Source organism: Ciona robusta, chromosome 14, assembly GCF_009617815.1.
Source record: "Ciona robusta chromosome 14, ASM961781v2".
Classification (NCBI taxonomy): domain Eukaryota; kingdom Metazoa; phylum Chordata; class Ascidiacea; order Phlebobranchia; family Cionidae; genus Ciona; species Ciona robusta.
In genome coordinates, this window is record NC_143248.1 from 2358725 (window position 1) to 2384509 (window position 25785).

At 33.9% G+C, this 25785-nt stretch overlaps 2 protein-coding genes and 2 long non-coding RNA genes across 4 annotated transcripts; 3 read left to right on the forward strand and 1 right to left on the reverse strand.

Annotated features, from left to right (window-relative positions):
* Positions 1 to 167: 167 nt before the first annotated feature.
* Positions 168 to 2865, forward strand: LOC149724896 (uncharacterized). Its single transcript, XM_089892634.1, has one exon. The coding sequence runs from the start codon at positions 525 to 527 to the stop codon at positions 2184 to 2186; it is 1662 nt and encodes a 553-aa protein (XP_089748760.1). The 5' UTR covers positions 168 to 524; the 3' UTR covers positions 2187 to 2865.
* On the forward strand, positions 2768 to 25651 carry LOC149724897 (uncharacterized). Its single transcript, XM_089892633.1, has 30 exons — positions 2768 to 2903; positions 3942 to 4010; positions 4335 to 4471; positions 5239 to 5326; positions 5773 to 5896; positions 6368 to 6501; positions 7005 to 7224; positions 7352 to 7462; positions 8198 to 8369; positions 8938 to 8985; positions 9411 to 9549; positions 10625 to 10782; positions 11215 to 11337; positions 11811 to 11932; positions 12929 to 13078; positions 14200 to 14338; positions 14882 to 15019; positions 15611 to 15770; positions 16365 to 16435; positions 16747 to 16854; positions 17508 to 17662; positions 17824 to 17935; positions 18500 to 18671; positions 21414 to 21481; positions 21715 to 21802; positions 22299 to 22375; positions 23077 to 23195; positions 23630 to 23697; positions 24271 to 24384; positions 25333 to 25651. Exons 1-30 carry the CDS (start codon positions 2768 to 2770, stop codon positions 25452 to 25454), a joined length of 3642 nt encoding a protein of 1213 aa, XP_089748759.1. The 3' UTR covers positions 25455 to 25651.
* On the forward strand, positions 18678 to 20566 carry LOC149724898 (uncharacterized). Its single transcript, XR_016386507.1, has 2 exons — positions 18678 to 20266; positions 20485 to 20566. It is a non-coding gene; the product is annotated as an uncharacterized LOC149724898 (long non-coding RNA).
* LOC149724899 (uncharacterized) lies at positions 20263 to 21407 on the reverse strand. Its single transcript, XR_016386506.1, has 2 exons — positions 20790 to 21407; positions 20263 to 20536 (listed from the first exon to the last, which is right to left on the reverse strand). It is a non-coding gene; the product is annotated as an uncharacterized LOC149724899 (long non-coding RNA).
* Positions 25652 to 25785: the final 134 nt, after the last annotated feature.

The window sequence follows — 25785 nt, forward strand, 5'->3', positions numbered from 1 at the left end:
TCCATCCGCGGTGCAGTAAATATGTATATACAAAAAAAGTTCGAAATGATTTTCGCGAGCGGTTCACGCTCCCCAAATAAAAACGTAAATAAAATTTCCTCTGTCACCAATAATGACTCAGCAGTTGTGGACTTGTTTTATTTTTCAGTTCCTGATCATTATACAAACGAACGTTTCAGCTACTGGTTTGTTAGTTAATATGCTCTTTGTTGTTATTAGATGTAAAAAGCAGGCAGATTTACACAACCAATGGCGCTGGTAAAGAATCCGCACGCTACGTCATATGCCAACCTCAAACGTAATTGGTATTGCCCTATTTGGTCGCTCGTTTTTCGCCATGACGTAACGACCAACCGGACGATTCTACACAAGTACACAGCTTAAAATTTCTATCCTTTATTGTTTTAGGTAATAATATAAGGCTTTGTATTTAACATATCTATAATTTGCAAGACTACTTTAAAATCGTAGCCCTGTCTACGTAAGGTGGTAAAACTTCTGTTTTACGAAGAAATCTGTGCCTAATGGCGGCAGACGATAACGAATCTCGTTCTGTCCTCCTCAATGCAGATTCCAGTAAAAAGAAAAAGCTTCCTCTCAAAAGCTCAAGCCCTTCAAAATCCCCAGAAAGATGCCCGATATGTTTATCTCCTCCAGAAAACAAAGCAATAACAGACACATGTTTCCACGCATTCTGCTTTAGCTGCTTAAAGGAATGGTCGAAAGTAAAAGTAGAATGCCCACTCTGTAAAAGCAAATTCAGACACATCATATACAATGTAGTAGCTGATGATGATTATGATGAATTCCTTGTCCCGGTTCCCTTAGAAAATGATAACGAACCACATGAAAGGTTATACCACAGACTCAGCCACTGGTCAAGTACTGAACCCTCATTTGGTTTCAGCAATTGGATGCTATCCCATATGCAGGAATGGCGAGAGCAAATACAGTTGCGTCAAGAGAACACTAGAGCAGCAACTATGGCTTGCACAGATGTTGAATTAATACGTAGACGTCGTCAGCATTATCGTAATGGGACAATGGTAGTACATGTAGATAATAATAAACAAGTGAGAGACATCAGTACGACATTTTATCAAGACAACCCTGCACAGTTACATAGACTTGTCCCGTGGCTTAAGCGGGAATTGGTAATTCTGTTTGGAGCAAACAGTGTATACTTGGTGAACTGTCTTTGTGATACCATACTTGGATCAATTCGTTCTGTTGGTATTACCTCTTCCGAGTTTTACGCGCTTATTCAACCATATTTTGGTGAAATGACGGATCACTTTATTAATGAGCTTATATCGTATGCAAAGTCGCCCCATGATTTATCATCATACGACAGACATGCTCACTACGCGTGCAGAAATCAGTCACACAACCGAAACAATGCCCCTGAAAGAAGTTTAAGAGATCAGAGTCTGATGTACTCACTTACATACGTAGGTGCATTACCGCCACCGTTAGCTGACACAGTAAACAAAGTACTTCTCATAGACCGTCAAAAACATAGAAAAAATGCCTCTAAAAGATATAACCGGCGTTACCGTAAATGGAATTCAGATTTCAAACCAAGAAATGTTCCCAAAGAAGTTATTGTAATAAATTCCTCTTCTTCAGATAATGAGGAATCCTCCCATCCAAGACTTTCTTCCTCCTCTTCCAAACCTGCATCCTCTCGTAAAATGATCCCGAGCAAATCTTGGAGCAGCTCAGATGATGATGACGTTCAAATCGTCAGTTTCCAAAAACCTCCGCATCTAAGGACTCCTGAAGCCATAATTGAGCTTAGTTCAAGTTGTAGTGAAACTGACAAGCCTGGTCCTAGCACTTCGTCAAAGAGAAGCGAAAAACCACAAACTCCAATAAAAAATGAATCCTCTGATTCAAATTCTGAAGACAGCAGTTCGTTGGCTCCAAGAATTAAAAGTGTGATTGTACCTATAGTTAAAGAGAAGTCCCCAGGCTCTCCTGGAAGTACTTTGAAAAGAAAAAAGCTGCAGAAAGTTCGATATTGTAAACTTTACAAAACAGACAGCAAATCTGAGGACATATCCAAGCGCAAAAGACGCCGGAAACATTCTCGATCTGGCATTAGTTCTTCATCTGCAATCCAATCTGACAGTTCAAGTAGCGATTCAGAACAAGAGCGTTTAAGAATTTTTCGCCATTTATAACAAACTTGGTGTTATTGCTGTACTTTAACCTAATAATTGTTTATTGTACACTAAAGCTTACAATTATTTTTGAGCATAATTTTAACAATATTTTTGCATTGTTTGTACTCATTTAAAATATGTTGAACAGTTGAACACATTTAAAATTTCTAAAAATAGAGAATTTGGTACATTTTGATAGTCACACCCAATTATATTGTAGCTGACATTCTTTTTAATGGTTTCACAACTCTCTTGTTTTCTGTGAAATTTTCTATTAAGACCAGATTTTACTATTTTTAACCAAAAATTGCATTTTTTTTACTTACCTTTTTGGGATGTCCAAAACCTGTTATAATATTATCATGCTTCTGTTTTTCATAATTGCCAACTCTTTTCTTGTACCACTATCATGTTTTTTTAAAGTTTAAAACATGATTGTAAACATAAAAAGCAAATATTCTTAATTTGTTAAAATTGTTACCCACATTTTATCTTAACAGTCAGTATAAATTTCTTATAAAAAATATTCTGAACTTGTTTTGCAGTTTTCATACATTAAGTGCTGGCTTACAAATGCTTTTGTGTCTGAATTTAAGCAAATGCAATTTGAAAAAATACTCAAAAAGGTTTATAAACATGGCTTTAAAGTAGAGAAATACACTACACAACGCGCCTGGATTAAATCAGCATTTTTATACATTGAGTGTTATATTGTTCCCTGCCTTGCAGCAACAAGTAAGTTAAGTATATTATATAGTGGGGTGGGGGAAGATGGGACACCTTTTTATTTTTAGTAGTAGTAGTAACAAAGAACACCCACAGAATTATAAAACCAAATCTTTCTGACTGCCATAGACCGTTGTTAATTAACTTCTAATTGAGGGGTAATAGGTTTAAGGCCTGTTGCTGCTACAAATGTGGGCGTATGTGTCTTTGGGCAAGACACTTAACGACAATTGCTCCAATCCAGTGGTCACTAATGGGTTGTCCAAATTACCAGCCATACGAAAAATAAAACTTAAAGTAACATATAGACCTGGTCACTCATAAGCTGGCATGAGGTGTATTAAACAGAACCGAGAACCCCTATGTTATAATGACTGTCGTTTTCTGGCCATTTAAAGATAGACAAGTTACATTCTTTTACCTATACGTGTTCAGCAATTTTAAAACAGTTGACAGTTTTTAAAGCTAAAGTGATACACTAAATGCAGATTGAATAAATGATAATCTGCCATGCTCGGTTTATTTATGTAGAAATTTGTGGTTAAAATTAGGAAATCTGTAATCATTTATACCAAATTTTTTTTTTTCAAATTAATGTAATACCCCAAAAATTTATAGGCTGTTTCTGTCAGGCATGTCCGGCGCCCTGGCATAGTGGTTTGTTACCCAGAGGGCTTGACGCTGCTACCATTGTGAGCGTATGTGTCTTTGGGCAAGACACTTAACAGCAATTGCTCCAATCCAGTGGTCACTAATGGATTGTCCAAGTTATCAGCCATATATAGAAAAAATAAAAAAAATCCAAAAAAAATAATTACCTACAAAGTAATATACATGGTAACTCATAAGCTGACACGGGGTGTTAAACCTGTGTAATAACAACTGTCGTTTTCCGGCCACGCAGAGATATAGTAAGTTACAATCATTCATGTTATAACTCTGATTGAGATTTCTGTCAATTATTTATCAAAAATATATTTGCAAAAAAGGATCAATCAGACTTATAAACCAATCTATGTAAGCTCATGTTTTGAATATATTTAACAGATGACACAGCTGAAAATATTACGCTATCGTTGCTACAAACTCTTCTGCAGAAGAGAAATGAACTAACAGGTGCATGGAGCATGGTAGTAGGAATAGTTTTATGTTTTTTTATTGGTTAACATAAAAGTTACCTCAAAAGTATAAATTTCATGCAAGTTAAAAAAATGGTCACCATTTTAGAGGAATATGTTTCGCCTACTAGTATGTAACACTGAAATTCCAAATATTTTAATTCAGTTTTGATTCTTTACTTTATTTTAAACTTTATAAGCACAATAACCTAAACCCAGTATGTTTGGGGCAACAGTCATCATTTTCGAAGGGTGAAAAAATATGTTGTGTTATAATATGGCTGTTTGCTCTTACCAAAATTTCATAGATTCTATTTTTTAGGGTCTGCAACTCAAAACCCTGAGACTTTTAAAAATACTTTGAAATTGTTAAGCCAGCTACCAACTAAAAAGAAATTTCTTCCTGTGAAAAATTTAATAAAAAAGAATGAGCAGTCTTGTCATGGATGTATTACACTGGTATGTAGTATTTAAACAAATGTTACTTATTTATGAATTAATAATCTAACTTGTATTTTCCTCACATACAAAACGACAGTCGGTAAAATAACACAGATTTTTGTTTGACGCCCACTTGCCAGTTATTACGTATATATATATATAAGTTTGTGAATGGTTGTTTTTTATCTGTGTGGCTGACAATTTAGAAAACTCATTAGTAACCATGGGTTGGACCAATTGCAATTATGAGCACAATGGTAGCAGCGGAGAGCCTTAAACCCTGTATCTTTGGGTCTAGGTTATAGGCAGGCATGCTATCCAATTTACCATGGCCCCAGCAAAATGTCTTCACAAGAGTTTTACCCTATTTGACTTTTTTACATCCTATGCCCATTTGGGAATTACTTTAAATGCAACTTATTGGGTGTTGGTTTGTTTTTCTGTATAGCTCTTAATTTGGAAAACCATTTTTTTAACACTGGTGTTCAGCCATTGCTATTAAATCTATGACTCAAAAGCAGTTTTTTTGGGTAATGGGCTAACTCTGGCCTAGACCCATGGCGTACCATGCTGCAGAACCTCACCCGCACAAAATGGAATAAGTGATGAGTCAAAAGCACACATGCCCACAATATTAGAAGCATTAAGTTTTAGTATCCTGTAGTATCGAGCCAACACGCAAACTGCCAGGCACTTAATTCATATTACTTGCTGTTATTTAGCATGCTTTTTACCCTAATGCTAATTTCTTTGTGTATGATAACTGTATCTTTTTAATTTTCCAGAAAGACTATGGTTCAAAAGAAGACAGTACTTGTGTTCATACAGACTGGAAAATATCCCCATGTTTGCTAATTGGTTATATATATATAGGTAAGCTAAATTCACACCGGAATTTTTGATCTTAGCTTTATCACCATAAAAACTTTTTTTTATTGATGTTTGACAGCTTTATTTCATCTTATACTTATGTATATATATTACTTTGTGGGTAATTATTTTTTTATGTATGGTTGATAATATGGACAACCCATTAGTGACCACTGGGTTGGGGCAATTGTCGTTATGTGTCTTGCCCAAGGACACGTCATACATTCAAAATGGTAGCAGCGACGAGCTTTGAGCCAATTACCACTAGGCTCTGGGTTACAGACAGGCGCGCTAACCACTTTGCCACGGCGCTGGATTCCTGGATATATCTATTTTACTAATATTTTTTAATATAAAAATATACTTTATGTCTTTTTACAGCATAATAAATGCTCATGCCATAGAACCTACAAAAATCAGTACTGTACTTTAAAATATTTAATTTCTAGATGATTGTGATAAATTGTCCTTCCGAGACCACAGCAGTAATGTGGAATGCCATGTCATCGGTGACCAAGTTAAATACATTAACACTGTGTGTCTGTTGGCTGAATGGAACTATCTACCACAAGGGTAAGTAGTGACGCAAACACTATATTTAAAAGTGAAATGTTGTATTTACAAATAGAGAATTTAGCATCAAGGTAAAGTGTTGGCACTCCTGCTTCCATTCCAGAATTTAAAGTGTGAACTTAACTGCATTTGCCCCAACCAAGTGTTTTTTATGGGTTGTTTAAATTGTCAGCCATACATTACAAAAACTATCCAAAAAAATATTTCTGACAAAGTTACATCCGGAGCAATTCCTTACATTAATTAATGTTGCACTTTAGCATTCGGTCTTATAATAAACTTCTTTGCATTTCAAAATGGTGAAAAATATCATAGACGCCAAACCTGGGGTGGCAGGGTGGGCAAAAAAAAGTTAGCTTTGTTTTGTGAGAATGTGTCCTACTATTCCTGCCTCCCCTGCATTTTTTAAAAGTTTGCCGCCTATGTACATCATATATATTATTTATAAAGAGTTAATATAAATATTTTTAGATTGTTGGAGATAACAACAGCTCCTTCCATATTGATTGATCTTAAGCCTGAAGTTAATGTAGTTTCCACATTACCTGCTAAAAGAAGATGTTTGCGCAACTCTGTTGATCAAACTGGATTAATTACAATATCAGGTATAATTATAATAACAACTTTATTTGTCTCTTTGATTTCGGGAGCAAAGATTTAGATAACATAGGGTTTAACTGCATTTAACAATCTCACACAAGATTTCGTTTAAAGCTTGAATTTTCACACCAGATTTCGTTAAAAACCTAAATTTTCACACCAGATTTCGTTTAAAATTTAAATTTTCACACCAGATTTCATTTAAAACCTAAATTTTCACACCAGATTTCGTTAAAAATCTAAATTTTCACACCAGATTTCATTTAAAACTCAAATTTTCACACCAGATTTCGTTTAAAACTCAAATTTTGTCACACCAGATTTCGTTTAAAACTGATTCATTACCTTTGGGTAAATGGCTGGCTCCAAAAACTAGTAATGTCCATGCCGTAGCACCTTGGGTGTTGGGGTAATGGCCCTACCCTGTTCTAAACCCCAAGACCATGGCAAGCCACGCTGCGAGACCTCACTCACACAAAATGAAATAAAAACCTATGCTTTTGATCAGGCAGAGTGTTCCGTGTCCTCTGGGATGAAGGATCATTGATCATTCTCATCCTCCCGGATCAATGCAAGTCACTGGAGGACTCCAATGGAAAAAAATGCACCAGCTATCCCAGTGGTTTGGTGTCAGTAGTCTGTTCACTGAAGGAATGGTGGGCAGAGTTCATTCACCCTGGGATAGAGATATCTATGAGTGGTTTAGACAAAAATTCAAAGTTTTCAAGGTAATATATAGATGTTTTATGATATCACTTCCATTTTCAAATTTTGATTGACATTTTACCCAGACACCCCTAGCGTTACACCTATGTTGTTAGTGGTTACATAATTTCATCAATCTTCTTCCAACAGGCATGACTACACAACAAGAAGAGACATAGTGATTTCTGTATCTTCAGATGTTGATGAATTACTCCAGCAAAACACTGATACTTCTACCATAATATCAACCAACTTTTCCATGTAAGTTTTATATATTTACATGTATATATTTAGCAGTAATTAAAATACAAAAAAACCAAGTAAAAAGATGAGAAAATTATAACTTTCGCACCAGTTTTAGCTCGACAGTGTCCTCAGAGCACATTTGGTTAGCGCTCTTCGCTGTTGCCATTGTGAGCGTATGTGTCATTGGGCAAGACACTTAACGTCAATTGCTCCAGCCCAGTGGTCACTAATGGGTTGTTCAAATTATCAGCCATACATAAAAAATGTCTCAAAAAATAATCACCCACAAAGTAACATACTTAACTCGTAAGCTAGCACAAGGTGTATGAAACAGAACACCCGTGTTATAACAACCATCATTTTTCTGGCATACAAAGATAGAGTAAGTTACATTCATTACATTACGTCCGGCGCCGTGGTATAGTGGTTATCGTGCCTGCCTGTAACCTAGAGGTAATGGGTTCAAGGCTCGACGCTGCTACGATTGTGGACGTATGTGTTCTTGGACAAGACACTTAACAGCAATTGCTCCAACCAAGTGGTCACTAATGGGTTGTCTAAATTATCAGCCATACATAAAAAAAATGAAAAAAGTCCTCCAAAAAAATAATAATCACCCACAAAGTTACATGCATGGTAACTCGTAAGCTGGCATGAGGTGTTAAACCTGTGTGATAACGACTGTCGTTTTCCGGCCACGCGAGGATAAAGTAAGTTACATTCATTCATTCATTCATTATTTTACCTCAGGCCCACATACTGTCCAGTATACACTGGTACATTGACCAACACCCAGTGGCCTGACATACTTATACTAGACAACATGAAAGCAGTTGTGTTTCGCAACCAGCATAAACAACTACAGATTCGTGGCTTAAGAGTTGGGTCTGTTATTTCAATAAAATGCTGTCATAAGTATACAGTAAGTGCAACCATTAAATCATTTTTATCAAATATTTTTAATACTGTTTAATTTCTTTTGGCATTTTTTAATTATTTTAATAAAATGCTATCATAAGTACACAGTAGTGCAAGTGCAACCAATCTTGACTTTTTTTATTAAATACTACTACACCTTTTTTAAATTAATACCACACCTTTTTTACAATGTTTTAATTAATTTGGTATTCGTTACTGTGTTCGAAGAGATAAATACAAATTTAATGTATGTTATGTAATGTATATCACTATAAAAATAAAACCATCCCTTCTTACCTTTTTGCAAGTGACCCAACAATTAAAAACATAAATTAATTGCGAAGGATTGCGTACCAAACTCTTAAAACTTATTTGCAAGTTTTGTAAAAAATGACAAATTTTTTGTTAGTTAATTTTGTCTTATAAGTTATAACTTTCTAAGCAGTACTTGACAAGCTAATATATTGAATTCCCAGTATTTTTTGAGTTCGCATTTTAGAGTTTTATTTCAACATTTTTGACATATTGCTTAACCTATTTTTACTATCCCACTCTGTACATATATTGCACAGATTACAAACCAGCTATATATTCTCTGCTGTACAAGATCTACTATCCAGGTAAAACTCTTTTTATATGCCATATTTTTATACTAGTTAAACAACAGACTACACCCAACGTTTTATAAACCATTTATCCACTTATTTGCATTTAGTTAACTTTTAACTGAGCATGAGGTGTATGAAATAAAACACTGTTGTTTTTAATGTTTGAACAACTGTCTTTGCCCCCCATGTGGGAAGAAATAAGCTATAGTAGGGTGGGAAGATGGGACACCTTTAGAACATAATATCCAAGTATCCTGGCCGTGTTTTAAACAATTATCAACAGTCTATGGGAGTTGTGAGGATACGGTTTAATAATTCTTTAAATGTTCTTTGTTTACTACCAAATGGGATGAGAAAATAGAATGAAAAGGTGTCCCATCTCCCCCCACCCTACTATATATTTATTAAAATAAGTTTTTAATTCATTTTTTTTACAGGTACTTAAGCACTCTAGCATATCAGGTACACTACTGGTCCCTGCATATAAAGATGAAAATCATATATTTGAATCTTTGCACCCTTGTGGGGTAATTGAAATCTGTAATTTTGTCAACCAGATGCAAAATGCAAGTGCAGGTAAGAAATATATTTTGCATTTTTTATATTTTTTTTCATTTAATTCTTTGTGTTTTTTTGTGTTTTTTTGTATTTTTTACTGTTTTATTTATTTTGTTTGTTACTGTTTTGTAATGATCTGGTGTTACGAAAACGTAACCAACAAAAATCAAGTCCAACCACTAATGGTAATAGAGAAATATATTTCGCCTAAATGGCATCGTCAGTCTCTTAGTCAAAGGTTGGACTTGATTTTTGTTGGTAACGTTTTCGTAACACCAGATCATTACTGTATTTTACTATACAAGAATCGTTTAAATATATGAACATCAGATCAGGGTCAGATCCGCGGAATTTATTACTGTTTTGTATGGTGTAAAATATCTTAAAGGTATTTTGCATTGGTAACCACTCACTAACATATAACATTTTCATAAGTTTATTTCTTATAAAAAAAAAAACAGGAAACAAAACATAATAACAATAAAACAAAAATAATATTAAAACATACGAAAAAAAATTTTTTTCAAAAGGCAAAATAATAATAAGACACAGATAGGAAGATGCGGTAAGATGGGACATCTTTTCGTTCTTTTTTTTCTCGTCTCATTTGGAAGTAAACACAGAAAATTCAAATATTTATAAAACCGTATCCTCACAGCTCCTATAGACCGTTGTTAATTGTATAAAACATGATCAGGATATTTGGACATTGGTGTCCCTTCTTCCCCCACCCTACTATATGTTTAATGATGACTGAAGATCGTACTGTATACGCCCTTTAAGATTCATGGACTGTGAGCTTATCGAAATTTGGTTTTAAACACATGGTACTAGGCACGAGCAGCAATCAAAACTTGACAATACTGTCAATCTTTTCCGGTTGGCATTTCCAAAACAGACCATTGTTAATTGTTTGAAACTCGATCAGGATATTTGGATATTATGTCACATAATGGACAGGACACCTTTAGCACATAATTTATGTGCTAAAGGTGTGCCGTCTTCCCCACCCTGCTATATATATAAAATACAAACAATTATAATTAAAAATACCCAACAATTTTTTTAACACCTTGTTTATATATACTCACAGAGCATGGAACCCCAATATGTCCGCAACGCTTATCCTCGCTTCTGGCGCATTGCAGTTTATCACTTGGTGGCAGTAGCGAGGCCATACCGCCAGAAGCTTGTACTGTTATGTCGTCTTTTTCTTTAAATCGAAGTTTTAGATGTTTTCTAACACTCCAGGTATAAATTTATTTATATACATATATATATATATATTTTTTTTTTTATCTGTTAGTTTTTAATTTTTTTTTCGTTTTTTTCATTTTTTTTTCGTTAGTTTTTGGGTCGCACATTTAGGTAGGTTTACTTTAAAGTAGTTTGTAAGCTATTTCTGGATCTTTTTGACAATTTATTTTAATGCACAGTTGTATTAAAATTGGGCGTAATAAGGTTAAGACTTTGTAAAATAAATTTATAATATTTTAGATTTTTTTTATGCCCTATTAGTCAAAGGATTGTAGTGACTTGAAAAATATACAAAAAGTTGCTTTCTAAATAGGCAGATTTTTTTATAGCAAAAGTGACGCTTCGTAACAAAATTTGAAAGTACTGCTATTTTTTTCTTTTTCATTTTTTTTTCTTTTCTCTTTTTTCATTTTTTTTTCTTTTCAGGAAGTGCATGATAACGCTCTTGAAATTGCAAAGCAGAATATTCATAACAGAAGTGACAACGAGCAACCAGAGTACTGGTACACCACTATACACTGCAGAGACCTAATCCCACCCGAAAAATATGTAAGAAGTTATTTTCTAAAAAAATATGCCCACACTTGTATTAATGTAATGCACTTGTTCTAAATCCAACATAAGTGTGCACTTGAAACTGTTTATTGTAAACTTTGGTGGAATTTCTTTTTGGGGTTTTTGTTTTTTCATCATGCTCCAATCTTTGGATCAATCTTCTTTAAGACTGACTTCCCCTATTGTACGGGTTATGTCCTTTCGTACACTTTTCTTCCAATTAGAACTTTAATATGTTTAATTAAATGGTATTTATTTAATTTACATTGTACTGTCTGTAGGGTGTAACGGTCACGCATTTTATCTAAAACATTCTTTCTTTTTTTTTTATCATTAAACGCGTTTTAACAACTGTTGTTTTACCGTTACTACCTGACTTTTCGCTTTTGTAAACTCTTCGTTATCGTGACCGAAGAGACAAAATCAATTTCATTCATTTATTTATTCTTTCACATTTTGTCGTGCAGACTTCCACATGTGATCTTGTTGTTGTTGTAAAACTAGACTCTGATGATTCAGGACCATGTGTATTAAGTGACCATACATCATCTATGCCATGTATTATAACTTGTGGACACCAGAAAAATATGTAAGTTTTTTTATTTGTCTTGTAATAAATTCTGCGAATCTGACCCTGATCTGATGTACATATAGTTGAACGATTCTAGTATAGTGAAATGCAGTAATGATCTACTCTATTACTACTAGTGGTTGGACTTGATTTTTGTTGGTTACGTTTTCGTAGCACCAGATCATTTTTTTATTTGTGTTTTGAACATGAAAAATCAAATTAGTACAGTACCATAAATGTAAGGTGTACTTTTATCTGGCGCTGTGGTTTAGTATGTAACTAGTTAGGTGTTTGCATTATAACCAAAAGATACCAGGGGTGGCATTATGAAAATTTCTTCGCTGGCGCCTTTGGCATACGATGTTCCGAAATTAATTCTACATCTGTCATTTTTATCCATTTCGTTTTCACATTTACACGTTTACGTGAAGTTTTCAATGCAAATAAGGCTGCCATAACTTAGTTCTGTGTAATACTTTTGCGTCAAATACAAGAATTCGCTGTGACTGAGTGGCCTGAGTTCCCACGTTAGTTAGCAAGTGATTTTGCGAGTTTGAGTTAATGAGATGGTGCTTCGTAATACCAAAAGTTGGTTTAACGAGAAAGTACGTCACTACCGAGCTCGCTAAACTCAGCGGGATGTGTCCATAAAGCCGCCCCAGGTTTAATGCTCGATACTGATACCATTAATAGCATTTGTGTCCTAAAACAAGATTAACGGACGCTACTCAAACCCAGTGATCACTAATGGCCATAATGGGTTGTAGCACCCTGGATGTTGGGGTAATGAACCAATTATTGCTTAAATATCAATTATCAGATCCCATGGCATGCCATGCTATAAGACCACACCGACAAAAAACAGTATTTGTTCTTTGAATAGTATTTGTTTCAATCATTTTTTCTGCTGTGTTTATTGGGTTCAAGGTCCACAATGATAGCAGCGACGAGCCTGGTAGCCATAACCTCTAGGTAGCAATTGTTTTTTATAAACCACTTTTTTTCTTTTTTTAGGCAGCAGTGTCATAAGCCACAATACCCATGCACCCAAGACATTGGGGTTTGGCTGAAGCTGAAAAACTTTACTGTGGTGGTGGAGCAAATATGGTGTGTGAAAGAGGATGGAAGAGCTCGGAATCCTGAATGTAGTGTTGATAGTGAAGGGTTAGTGTTTGAATAAGTGAATGTAACTTATTTATCCTCATGAGGAAAATGACGGTCATTATAACATTAGTGTTCGGTTTCATACACCTTGTGCCAGCTTATCAGTTACCATGTATGTAACTTTGTGAGTAATATTTTTAGGATTTTTTTTTTTTGCTGTATGGCTGATAATTTAGACAACCCATTAGTGACCGCTGGGTCAGACCAATTGCGGTTAAGTGTCTTGCCCAAATACACATACGCCTCTAATGATAGCAGTGTCAAGCCCTGAACCTATTACCTCCTGGCAAGAGGTGCTAACCAATGTGCTCGAGTATCAGACTTTAGTTGTTTTATTCTGTTAGGAATGAGGTCCTATGGCAAGACTATGTGAAAAAAGGATTTATGCCAGATTTTATTACTGCATTATGTGTTTGGTTATTTTTACACTATTTTTAAAGTACATGATATTAAAACTGTGTACTTTAAAATTATGTGTTTGGTTATTTTTACACTATTTTTAAAGTAAATGATATTAAAACTGCGTACTCTAAAATTATGTGTTTGGTTATTTTTACACTATTTTTAAAGTAAATGATATTAAAACTGTGTACTCTAAAATTATGTGTTTGGTTATTTTTACACTATTTTTAAAGTACATGTTATTAAAACTGTGTACTTTAAAATTATGTGTTTGGTTATTTTTACACTATTTTTAAAGTACATGTTATTAAAACTGTGTACTCTAAAATTATGTGTTTGGTTATTTTTACACTATTTTTAAAGTAAATGATATTAAAACTGTGTACTTTAAAATTATGTGTTTGGTTATTTTTACACTATTTTTAAAGTACATGTTATTAAAACTGTGTACTTTAAAATTATGTGTTTGGTTATTTTTACACTATTTTTAAAGTACATGTTATTAAAACTGTGTACTCTAAAATTATGTGTTTGGTTATTTTTACACTATTTTTAAAGTAAATGATATTAAAACTGTGTACTCTAAAATTATGTGTTTGGTTATTTTTACACTATTTTTAAAGTAAATGATATTAAAACTGTGTACTCTAAATTTGCATATTACATTTGAACCATATATGAGATGTTTTCAAATATAAAACCATATTTGTTTTTTTTAGAATTCCTCTTGAAAAAACTTTGCATAACATTATCTACATTGCATTAAATCATCACGATGCTGTCAATGCGTCCATACCTCCACAGAACACCACAATAATAGGATGCAGCTTGTCTTCAGTATATCTTACGACACATAAGGCAAATTACATTAATATATATGAACAAAATTGTAAAAAAGCATATAGTAAGGGAAAGATGGGAAACTTTTTGGTTATATTTTCTTGTCCCATTTGGTGGTAAACAAAGAATATTTAAAGAATTATAAAACCGTTTCCTTAGACTCCCATAGACCGTTGTTAACTGTTAAAAATAACATTCCGGATTTTTGGATAATATGTGCTAAAGGTGTCCCGTTTTTCTCCACTCTACTATATACTTATTTCTACTGTCATAAATGGATACTAGAAACTGTTTAAAGCATAAATTTTCATGGTGTTTTAAAAACAATAAGATTATTATGTTGATTAATTTTTTTTTCACATTTTAATTTTCAATTTAATTTTTATTTTTATACCAACTTAGAAGTCTTGCTAGTCACCAAAGATAACCCAAAACTTTTACAGGAAATTCTTTTAACACCTGATACGATGGTCTTAATTTTTTTGAATATGTAAAAAAAATTTTTTTGCAGAAACAGTTTTAAATTTTTTATTCTAACTCATAAATCTTGTATCTTTACAGGAGAGTATTTTAACACCTGATAGTATTTCATGTGCGCAACCTACTACATCACAAACTATAAATAATGGATCGAAAACACCAATACAAACTGTCCCATTATTGGTCATGTTTGTTTTACACAAAAGTCAATTACTAAAGGTGACTCAAATTCTATTTCTGCATTTTTTTCCGCCATAAAAAATAGTTATTATTTTTAATGTAATTTTTAACTATCTATATTCTATTCTCTTTGCTAAGAGGCTTTTGATTTTATTTTCTGAACTTTTCTTTTAGTACAGTATAAAGGACCAGCACCGTGGCAAAGTGGTTAGAGCCCTGCCTCTAACACAGAGAGAATGTGTTTAAGGCTCGACGCTGCTACCATTGTAGGCGTATGTGTCCTTGGGCAAGACACTTAATGGCAATTGCTCCAACCCAGTAGTCACTAATTGGTTGTCCAAATTATGCGCCATACATAAAAAAATCATAATCACCCGTAAAGTAACATACAAGGTAACTCGTAAGCTGGCATGAAGTGTATGAAACAGAACATCCGTGTTATAACGAGTGTTGTTTCCCAGCCCACGAGAATAAAACAAGTAATACTGTTTGAAGCCTTACTAATATTTTACTTTACTTCGTATATACAATATATATTATATATATAGTTTATATTAAAATGTGCATAATAATTTTACTACCAAAAATATTATACTTATTCAGTAATAAAAATAAATATTTTTTATCCAGTCACCCAAGAACTACAACAGTTTCACATTCACTGGTTTTATATTTCCCAAGTCATCTGCTAACAATGAACAAGTAATGCAGTTCACACACGCTGCCTCTAAATGGTTTTCATTTATTCTTCCCGGAAAATTAGTATGTGTGCAACCATGCACGAAGTCAGGTGATATATTATGCGTTGTGGCAAAGTGGTTAGCGTCTTATGGGCCGTAATGTTTGTATTGAAACTGTTTAAAAAAATCCATGTCTTATGCATCTAAGTACCTCTAAATTTCATGAATAGAGCACCAACTACTCATTTGAGTTAGGGTTAGCGTGTCTGCTTCTAACCCAGAGGTAATGGGTTCAAGGATCGTCCCTGCTACCGTTGTGATTGTGGGCGTATGTGTCCTTGGGCAAGACACTTATTGGCAATTGCTCCAACCCAGTGGTCACTAATTGGTTGTCTAAATTATCAGCCACATATAAAAAACTACAAAAAATATTAATTAGCCACAAAGTAACATATATGGTAACTTGTAAGCTGGCACGAGGTGTATGAACACCCGTGTTATAGCGTCTGTCGTTTTCCGACCATGCGAGGAAAATACAAGTTACATTTATTTCATTTTAACAGTTTTTTATTTGATATAGAACAGTATTGTGTAACATAGTTATGAATTGTAGGTGATATTTTTAAAAACATTAACAAGTGTCTGTTTTTGTTCACTATGCTTGGATAAGGTTTATTTACATTCATGCATTGTTTGTGTTGCAGAAACCTTCATTTCTGATCAGAAAACGTCAAAAATGATTTCTTTGACTGAATGTATAGTACAACATATACATGTAAGTTGCGACCTCAAAAATTCATTAACTTTCACGAAAAGCCACAAATTTTCTTTGTCCGGTGCTCTGGCAAAGTGGTTAGCACGCCTGCCTCTAACCCAGAGGTAATGGGTTCAAGGCTTGATTACACGAGGTGTATGAAACAAAACACCTGTGTTATAAGGACTGTGGTTTTCCGGCCTTGTGAGGATAAAGCAAGTTACATTCATTCATTCAAGCCTTTAAAAGTCACATTAATCTACTGTCACATATAACGTCACATATAAAAAATGTAAACAATGTCTAAAAAAAGTAAAGTCTTTTTCACACAGTGTGCATCAGACTTACCCACCAGTTTAAATGACGAAGAGGTATTTAGCTTCTACTGTAAAGCTCACAAATTTTGGAGTGAAAGCAATTATAGCAAAGGTATTGAGAAGGCAAGTAAATAAATGGCTCGTTTGTCTGCTAGGTGTAGCGACCACGCTTATTTTCTTTTAATTAATTGTAAATATAGTAGGGTGAGGGAAGATGGGACACCTTTTAATTATATTTTTTCGTTTCCTTTGATAGTAAACAAAAAACTTCCAAAATATTATAAAACAGTAACCTCTCGACTCCCATGAACCGTTGTTAATTGTTTAAAACACGATCAGAATATTTGAATACTATTAGCCAGTGTCCCATCTTCCCCTACAGTACTATACGTTTTAAACTGCAGGTGTGTTTTAACAACTGTTGTTTGTTGCTATATCCTGTTATTTTTTGGTCAATTTTCTTAAACTTTAACACATAACCCTCAAAGGCAAGTGTTTGTTCTGGATATCTCTGACTAACACTGCTTAAAATTGTGTGTTATCGCAATATCTTGTCTTTTTTTGTTATAATATGTCTGAATCTTCCCTACTGTAATCAAAGAGATGAATAAAATTATTCTTATTATATTAACAATTGTAAAGCTGTCCAAATATTGTTTTTTTGGTTTATATTTATAAAGATTTTAGATTAGCTGCAAGGTTTTATTATTATTATTATTAATATGTGTATTTCAAACATTAAAAATTTGAAAAGCTAATATGGTATTTTACATCAGATACTTCCTGTTGTTGGAATACGAAGAATTCCCGATGCAACGCAATCACCACTTGTGGCAATAGAGGGCTATATTTGGAAAAAGATGTTATTTCGAGATTCTATTTCGTGGGGAGCTCCATTTAATTTGAAATTACTGCTTGCTTTGCCTGTGGGGTAAGTTTGGCTGTATTGCTAAACTTTAAATACTGTAGATAACGTTAGTATACTTGATTCTAGCCGAGAATTTATGAGTTATAACGACTGTTCTGACCCGTCATTAAATAAGTTTTAATCATTTAAATCTCTATAAGTAATATGTATCTTATGTTTTTCAGAAAAACTTTAAGTTTATTCATGAACTTTGTCAAAGTTGAAAACTTCCCGCTTGGTTTATTACGAGGGTCAAAGGTCGTGTTCTATCGTGTACGGTTACATTTATCGCAAAAGGTAAATTCAAATAACTCGCTAAAATCATGCAATTTCAAAAAACGCATATTTATACAAATAATTTGTAATAAGTTTGGGAAACTTACCCCGATCTGGATTTCATATAATTGAACGATTCTTTTTTAGTGAAATATATTAAGAAGATAATTATTGTATTTGAATGAGAGACTGGCAATGGCATTTAGGCGAAATATATATCTCTAATACAACAATTGGTTAGACTTAATTTTTGCCTGTTACTTTTTATGCTTTTTATGCAAATGGTTTGTTTCATATAATAATTAAAAACTTCCTATATCTGTTTCTAGTCTAATTTAGTTTTAAATTTTAATCAGTATATAGTTGAGGTCCTGTCGTAAGGCTTGCCATGGTACCTAAGGTTTAGGCCTGAGTTGGGCCCTTACCCAAAATATATCTGTTACCCAAAATTACCAAAAATATATAGTTTTAATCAATATAAAGTTGAGATCTTGCGGTGAGGCTTGCCATAGTACCTAATATTTAGGCCTGAGTTGGGCTATTACCCAAAATATATCTGTATTTTTATTAAAATTTATTTTACAGGGAACAGTATACTTCAAGTACACCCCTACTTCATATCATGTAGTAACGGCTGTTTGTAAGCCTGAACCTGTTCGAAATTTTGACCAAGAAAAAAGTGACCACCCTAGAAAAGTGTCAAAGCGTTCTATAAAAGCTAGAATACCAAGGATAAACTATGATACAATTGGCCCACGTAAGTTATTGAATAAATGAATGAAATTTATTTCGTCTGTTTGGTCGCAATAACGAAGAACAAGGGGGTTGACAAAAGTGAAAAGACGGGTAGTAACAGTAAAACAACACTTGTTAAAACATGCTTATTGATAAAAAAGAAAGAAATAATGTTTTTGATAAAAGGCGTGACCGTTACACCCTACAAACGTTATTGTATTTATTATGTGTGTGTATGTGTTTATTTTTGAACTTTTTTACTGTATGAGGTGTAGTCCATTTTTGAGGTTTGACCGTTTGAGTATCAAATTTACCATGATCGGTGAGATGCCCAGCTCTGTGGTTAGCGCGCCTGCCTCTGGCCCACAGTTTCTGGGTTCGAAACTCAATGCCGCTACCATAGTGGGTGTATGTACATGTTATAACTCTTAAGTTGTCCCGCTATGTGATCATAAAGTTATTGAAAATTGTTCTGCACCTAAAATGTAACTTAGCTTTGTCCGGCGCTGTAGAACAGTTGGTTAGCACGCCTGCCTCTAACCCATAGGTAATGGGTTCCAGGTTCTTCGCTGTTACCATTGTTGGCGTATGTGCCTTTGGGCAAGACACTTAACAGCAATTACTCCAACCCAGTAGTCACTAATGGGTTGTTCAAATTATCAGCCATACATAAAAAAAATTAAAAAATCCAAAAATAATAATCACTCATAAGTAGCATACATGGTAACTTGTAAGCTAGCATTAGGTTTATGAAACAGAACACCCTTGTTATAACTATTGTCGTTTTGCAAGGATAAAGTAAGTTACATTCATTTATAAGTTCTGCTTAAAGAGTCCGGCCCACGGTTCTCATGGTTGCGCAGTTTTTTGCATAAGAATAAAGTTTTATGTCTACTGATGCTAAATTCACAGCCAGTTTGTGAAAATTCGCTTTAATTTAAAAGTTATGAACGTTTAAAAAATCAAATTTCAAAGTTGTAAAAAACGTCACTCGCGGGCACTGTGACGTCACAATGCAATATTTCGTTTATGGGGAAAACCCGGCCTATCAGCGGTTTATCGTTTATTGGTGCAATTTTGATAGATAAGCAAATCAAAACGTTTTTTAAGGTATTAACAATACCTATGGCTTCAGCAACTTATTGGAAGCTATTTCCTAGGGATCAGTGTATAACCAAACAAAATAGCCTACCAAGCTTAGTGGAGAATTAGTTTTCGTGACTTTCTAGGGTTCAGATTTTAAATTCTTTTTGTTTCTTCCCTATATGGCATAGACTATATTTATATCTGTATTTAAAGTTACCATATAGGAGTTTACCATAAGCCGAGTAATCATGCCTGATAGGTGCTGTGTTTAAAATAGCAAGACAAGAATGACTGTAAAGCGATAAGTGTATATAATATAGATATGTGTGTGTTTTCATTTTCAAAAGGAAGAGTGGGGCTTAGAAAAAAGCAAGCAACATTACATATGCTGGTCATCTCATATTTGTAGTGCACATTTTACTTCAGATCGCTTTACTATGATATGTTCTAATTAGGATATGCAAGGAAACTTGTTCGGATCAAGTAAGCAGCATGTATTTGGATAGCGCAGAAGAACAGATCCACCATCTGGTACAAGTATTCTTTATTCAAAACAATGAAAATAATCCAATACTTAAATATGTATTTCTTGTAATGTTGAATGTACTTAATTTAAAACAACATAACTCTTGCATGAATCACACTTTGTATGAAACAAGACCATTCAAAACTGAATGATGAAAAATTCTTTGTCACTATAATGTTGAACTGTCACTATAATGTTGAACCTTTCTGTTTTCCTTTTCCAGTCATTCCCGTACCTATCGAACAAAGTTCTGATCAGCTGTGTGGCGATACTATCTAAACAAAATAAATGCCATAAACATGTGATTGACCAACTTTTTGGTATGAAGGCCAACAATAAATACTAGTAAATTGATTTCACTAAATTTGTATTCCATGCTCCGGTCTCAGTCAAGAATATCATATGTCCAACACATATCTGTTTACACAAATTTCAACGAATTCAGGAAAAAAGACAGTGCAACACTTTAACCAACAGACTTATTAAATGTCACATTTTTTTAATAAATGCTATTCTTGGTCAACCCACCAAATTGTGTTGTTGATTTGCTCAGCTTCACTTATTTTCCATGGTCTTGGCCTGTCTACTTCCCCAACACTTGCGGGAAGTACAGGTTCAAACTGGAAAGGCTCAATACCTATTGCTAGTGGACTAGGATCTTCGCCTATGTCACTTCATCAGATGAAATACTTCTATCTGACTATGCATCACACACTGACACTTTTACATTATTGTTAACTGACAAATTTAAATAGCGTAATACTGTAATACACTTACAAACAATTTTAAAAAATATTAATTTTAAACTAAAATCAGGCCACGGCATTACCTACGCATATTTCTTAATTTAAAAGTAACAGAAAATGCTATGTCGACGGTACAATCTGTTTTGCTGCAAACAGCAAAGCCTAAATCAGCTGATCGATTAGAAAAGATCGTGACGTAATTTACGTCATAGTGCCCGCGAGTGACGCAACAATGGGCGAATTTTTTGGCACTTTTTAAAACGTTTTTTTGGCCAAACTAAATATTTTTTTCACAAAAAAATACCACAGATAGTATTTATTAAGTGTAAATTTTCAATTAAAACCAACTTGTATGAGCGTGGTCCAGACTCTTTAAAAATGAAAATTAACAAATCTATCAAACCAGGTACCCTATTATACAATGTATGTTCAGAGTTCCTTAAAGAGAAACAATATGTTCCCCATCTTTTAAAAGTAAGTGATCTGTTTTATTTTATACAATCTGCATTATTGTATAGTTCATAGCGCGCCTGCCTCTAACTCAGAGGCTCTTGGTTCAAGGCTTGTCGCTGCTACCATTGTGGGCAAATGTGTTCTTTGGCAAGACACTTATCGTCAATTGCTCCAACCCAGTGGTCAAAACTTTGTCTAAATTTTCAGCAATACAGATAAAAACCAAATATTGTAAATTGATGACATTTTTCCAGGTCTCGTTATTAAGAATACTAAAAGTTGAAATCTTACTCAAGTGTGAATCCTGCAACACTAACTTTTCAAAACCATGCGCTTGTAATGGTAAGATATTCAACAATATTTTATATTTATCCATAAAAAAATATACGTGTTGTATGCTTTATAACAGTGTTTTACTTATGGCTTGTGGCTCATTTTTAGACACTCAAAAACCTAAGGCCACAATAAGGTTTTAATCTTACACTGCTGTGGCAAAGTGGTTAGCGCGCATGCCTCTAACCCAGAGGTAATGGGTTAAAGGCTCGTCGCTGCTACCTTTGTGGGCGCATGTGTCCTTTTGCAAGACATTTAACGGCATTTGCTCCAACCCAGTGTTCAGTAATGGGTTGTCCAAATTATCCAGTCATACAAAACAAATAATCACCCACAGAGCTGCATACATTGTAAATCCCAAACTGCCACGAGGTGTATAAAACAGAACATTCATGTTATAACGACTGCCGTTTTCCGAGCATGCGAGGATAAACTAAGTTACGTTCATTTAATCTGTTATTTTAGATAGTTTCAAATACTTTCTAGGTACTGTTTTCTTTTTTAGGTTCAAAAAGAAAACCACATGAGAAGCCAAGAATTGAATTATATTCTAAATGTATTGTAACTGATGGGACGGCTAGGGTAAATATCAAGAAGTATTAATCAGATGCTACATTTGTTAGTACTACGTCCGGCGCCGTGGCGTAGTGGTTAGCGCGCCTGCCTGTAACCATTAGGTAATGGGTTCAAGGCCTGTCGCTGCTACCATTGTGGGCGTATGTGTCCTTGGGCAAGACACTTAACGACAATTGCTCCAACCCAGTGGTCACTAATGGGTTGTCCAAATTATCAGCCATACATGAAAAAAATGAAAAAATTCCCAAAAAAATAAATCACCCACAAAGTAACATACATGGTAACTCGTAAGCTGGCACGAGGTGTTAAACCCGTGTGATAACGACTGTCATTTTCCGGCCACGCGAGGATAAAGTAAGTTACATTCATACATTCATTCATTCACCTCATACACACTGTCTAATTATAACACGGGTGTCTTTATATTTTAACAACTGTTGTTTTGCTGCTATTTTTTGTCTTTTCAGTTTAAATGTTTTTAAATCTTCGCTTTAGTAATTGAAGAGATAAGTAAAGTTATTATTATTACAAATTGAATAAGCTAGATTTCTATACCTTATGCTGACTGCCAAGTTAAAAAAAAACAGCCTTATCATATACAAAAATATAATGTGGTTCATTTATGCACCTAATGTTTAATGTCAAATACATTCTTCTAAAAAATTAAATTTTAAATACATCTAATTATCACTTTGTTATGTCATCAGGCAATATTTCATTTCACGAATAACCAGCCTTCGGAATTCTGCAAGTTCCTACAGTTTGAGTTATGTGAATTTAATGACATTATATCACTGTTAAGAAGCACTACAACATCTTCATTCAAGTATGTGATACAATATGACATTTTTTTAGTCCTGATTTTATAATACATATGATATTATTAATATAGATTTATAAGTCAAAATATGGTTCAGCACCATAGCTCAGTGGTTAGGTATTTTTATCTTAACCAAAGGATACCGGGTTCAATGCTCGACACTGGTACCAATACTGATAGGTGTATATATGTCCTTTGTACAACATTTAAATGATATTGCTCCAACCTAGTGGTCACTAATGGGTTTCAGCATTAGTTGCTGGGATAATGACGGAATATGACCTAAAACTCAGTTCCCATGACATGCTATGCAAAAGGACTTTTTACCAAAAATAGAACATATAAGAATATAAAAACTAACCTACATTTATTATTAAAGATTTGTAAATACATCAAATAAACTAATTTATCAGTAAAAATTTTAAATTTTTTTTTATTAGATTTGATTTTGATATATTTGATGGAGCAAAGTCACTCGCTCCCGCATCTTGTAAGCAAGATGATGCAGGTGATTATCTTTCTTTTTATCAATTTGTATTGAAAGTTATTGACTGACTTAGTTTTCATTGTGTATGCCCTGACAGTGAGCATGATGTGTGTGAATGTATTAACTGTGTCTGGTGTATAAGAAGACACCCATGTTATAACTCAACAGAGAGCATAAGGTGTATGAATACACCATGTGTGTCTGGTGTATAAGAAGACACCCACGTTATAAATCAACAGTGAGCATGAGGTGTATGATTACATCATGTGTGTCTGGTGTATAAGAAGATACCCACGTTATAACTCAACAGTGAGCATGAGGTGTATGATTACATCATGTGTGTCTGGTGTATAAGAAGACACTTATGTTATAACTCAACAAAGACTAATCAAGTTTTTACCACTTAAAAAACGTTCTGTTTGAGTCACTGGGATACGGTTATAATTTTGTAATTTTTTTTTTTTACTACAAAATAAATGATAATACAGAATAAAATTCTTACCAAGAATAAAAATCTTACCCCAACCTACTACAGTATAGAATCTAAAAAATATTATTTAGTTCTCTAGTTTAACAGCATTTTTTCTTTTTTAGTAAAAAGTTTTCTAGTTGCATTGTTTGAAACTATGAACACAGAAATAAAAGATTCTGTTGTTGTAGTTGCCACACCACGCGTGGTGAATGAACAAAAACCACGCAAAACTAAAGGTATGCGACTTCTGTTTTATATTTTTTAGCTGATGTGTTGATAATGTATGTAATAACCCGACATTGAGCATGAGGTGTTATGCTATATCTAATAGAATTATGCTATATCTAATAGAAGTCGTAAGCGATTTACCATGTGTTGAATAAATGAATGTAAATTTATTCTCGCGTGGCCAGAAAACAACAGTCGTTATCACACGGGTTCAACACCTCGGCAAGTTTACGAGTTACCATGTATGATACTTTGTGTGTTATTAGATTATGTGAATAAACCAATTTTTTGACTGGACAGTGAGCATGAGGTGTTTGGTATAATGTCCAGCACCATGGGAAAGTGATTAGCGCATCTGCTTATAACCCAGAGGTTCCTGGTTCAAGGCTTGTCACTGCTTGAGCAAAATACTTTTGGTATAACTCAGTGGTTCTTTATATAAGGTCTAAGTTGTCAGCCATACATTGCATAAAAAAAACAGTTACATACAAACATATGGTTTGTGCATAAGAAGATAGCCTTGTCATAAAGTTGGTTAGTGCACCTCCCCAAAGTTGGGTTCAAGGCTTTTTGTTGCTACCATTGTGGACGCATATGTCTTTGGGCAAGACACGTAATGGCAATTGCTTTAACTCAGTGGTCACTAATAGGTTGTTCAAATTATAAGCCCCACATAAAAAAATTAAAAGATCTCCCAAAAAAATAATTACCCACAAAGTAACATACTTGGTAACTCGAAAGCTGGCACAAGGTGTGTGAAACAGGACACCCGTTTTTAACGACTGTCGTTTTCCAGTATATAGTTATGAATACACTGTATGTAGTTTGTGTGTAAAGTAAAACCTAAAAGAGTTATGATTAAACACTGTCTTGTCAGTGTATTCATAAGCTCTATAAGATATATTGTTGAAAAGTACAACAGCTAAAGACATCCAAAATGCTTATGTATTTTCCAGCTGTCGTTGCGGCGGATAGCGCATATGAAGTTGGTACAGTACCATTAGATGACCGTGGAGATTGCTCCGTTCGTGCTCTCCGTATCAAAATGATCCATTTTAACTGCGATTTGGTCAAATAGTATGAACCAAAGGTTCATCATTGCACTGTCAGTGTTTTTATATAGTTGAATTTGCTGCTTTTTTGGTTGTACTTTTTTCTTTAATTAGTATTGGAAAATGCCAATTTTCTTGATGTGTGCAATTATTTGCCATGCGCCAAACTGCCCAATGTATATTTTTATACTTCTACTTTTGTAAAATACAAGCAAAAAAACGATTTAGTGTGATTATGCTATATCTCAAAAACGCCTGTTTTTTTTAGTAAAAATAAATTTAAAAATTTAAGTTTACGTTTGCGGTGCATTTAAAATTGGAAAATATGCTATTTGTTATCTACTGTATTGTATTGAC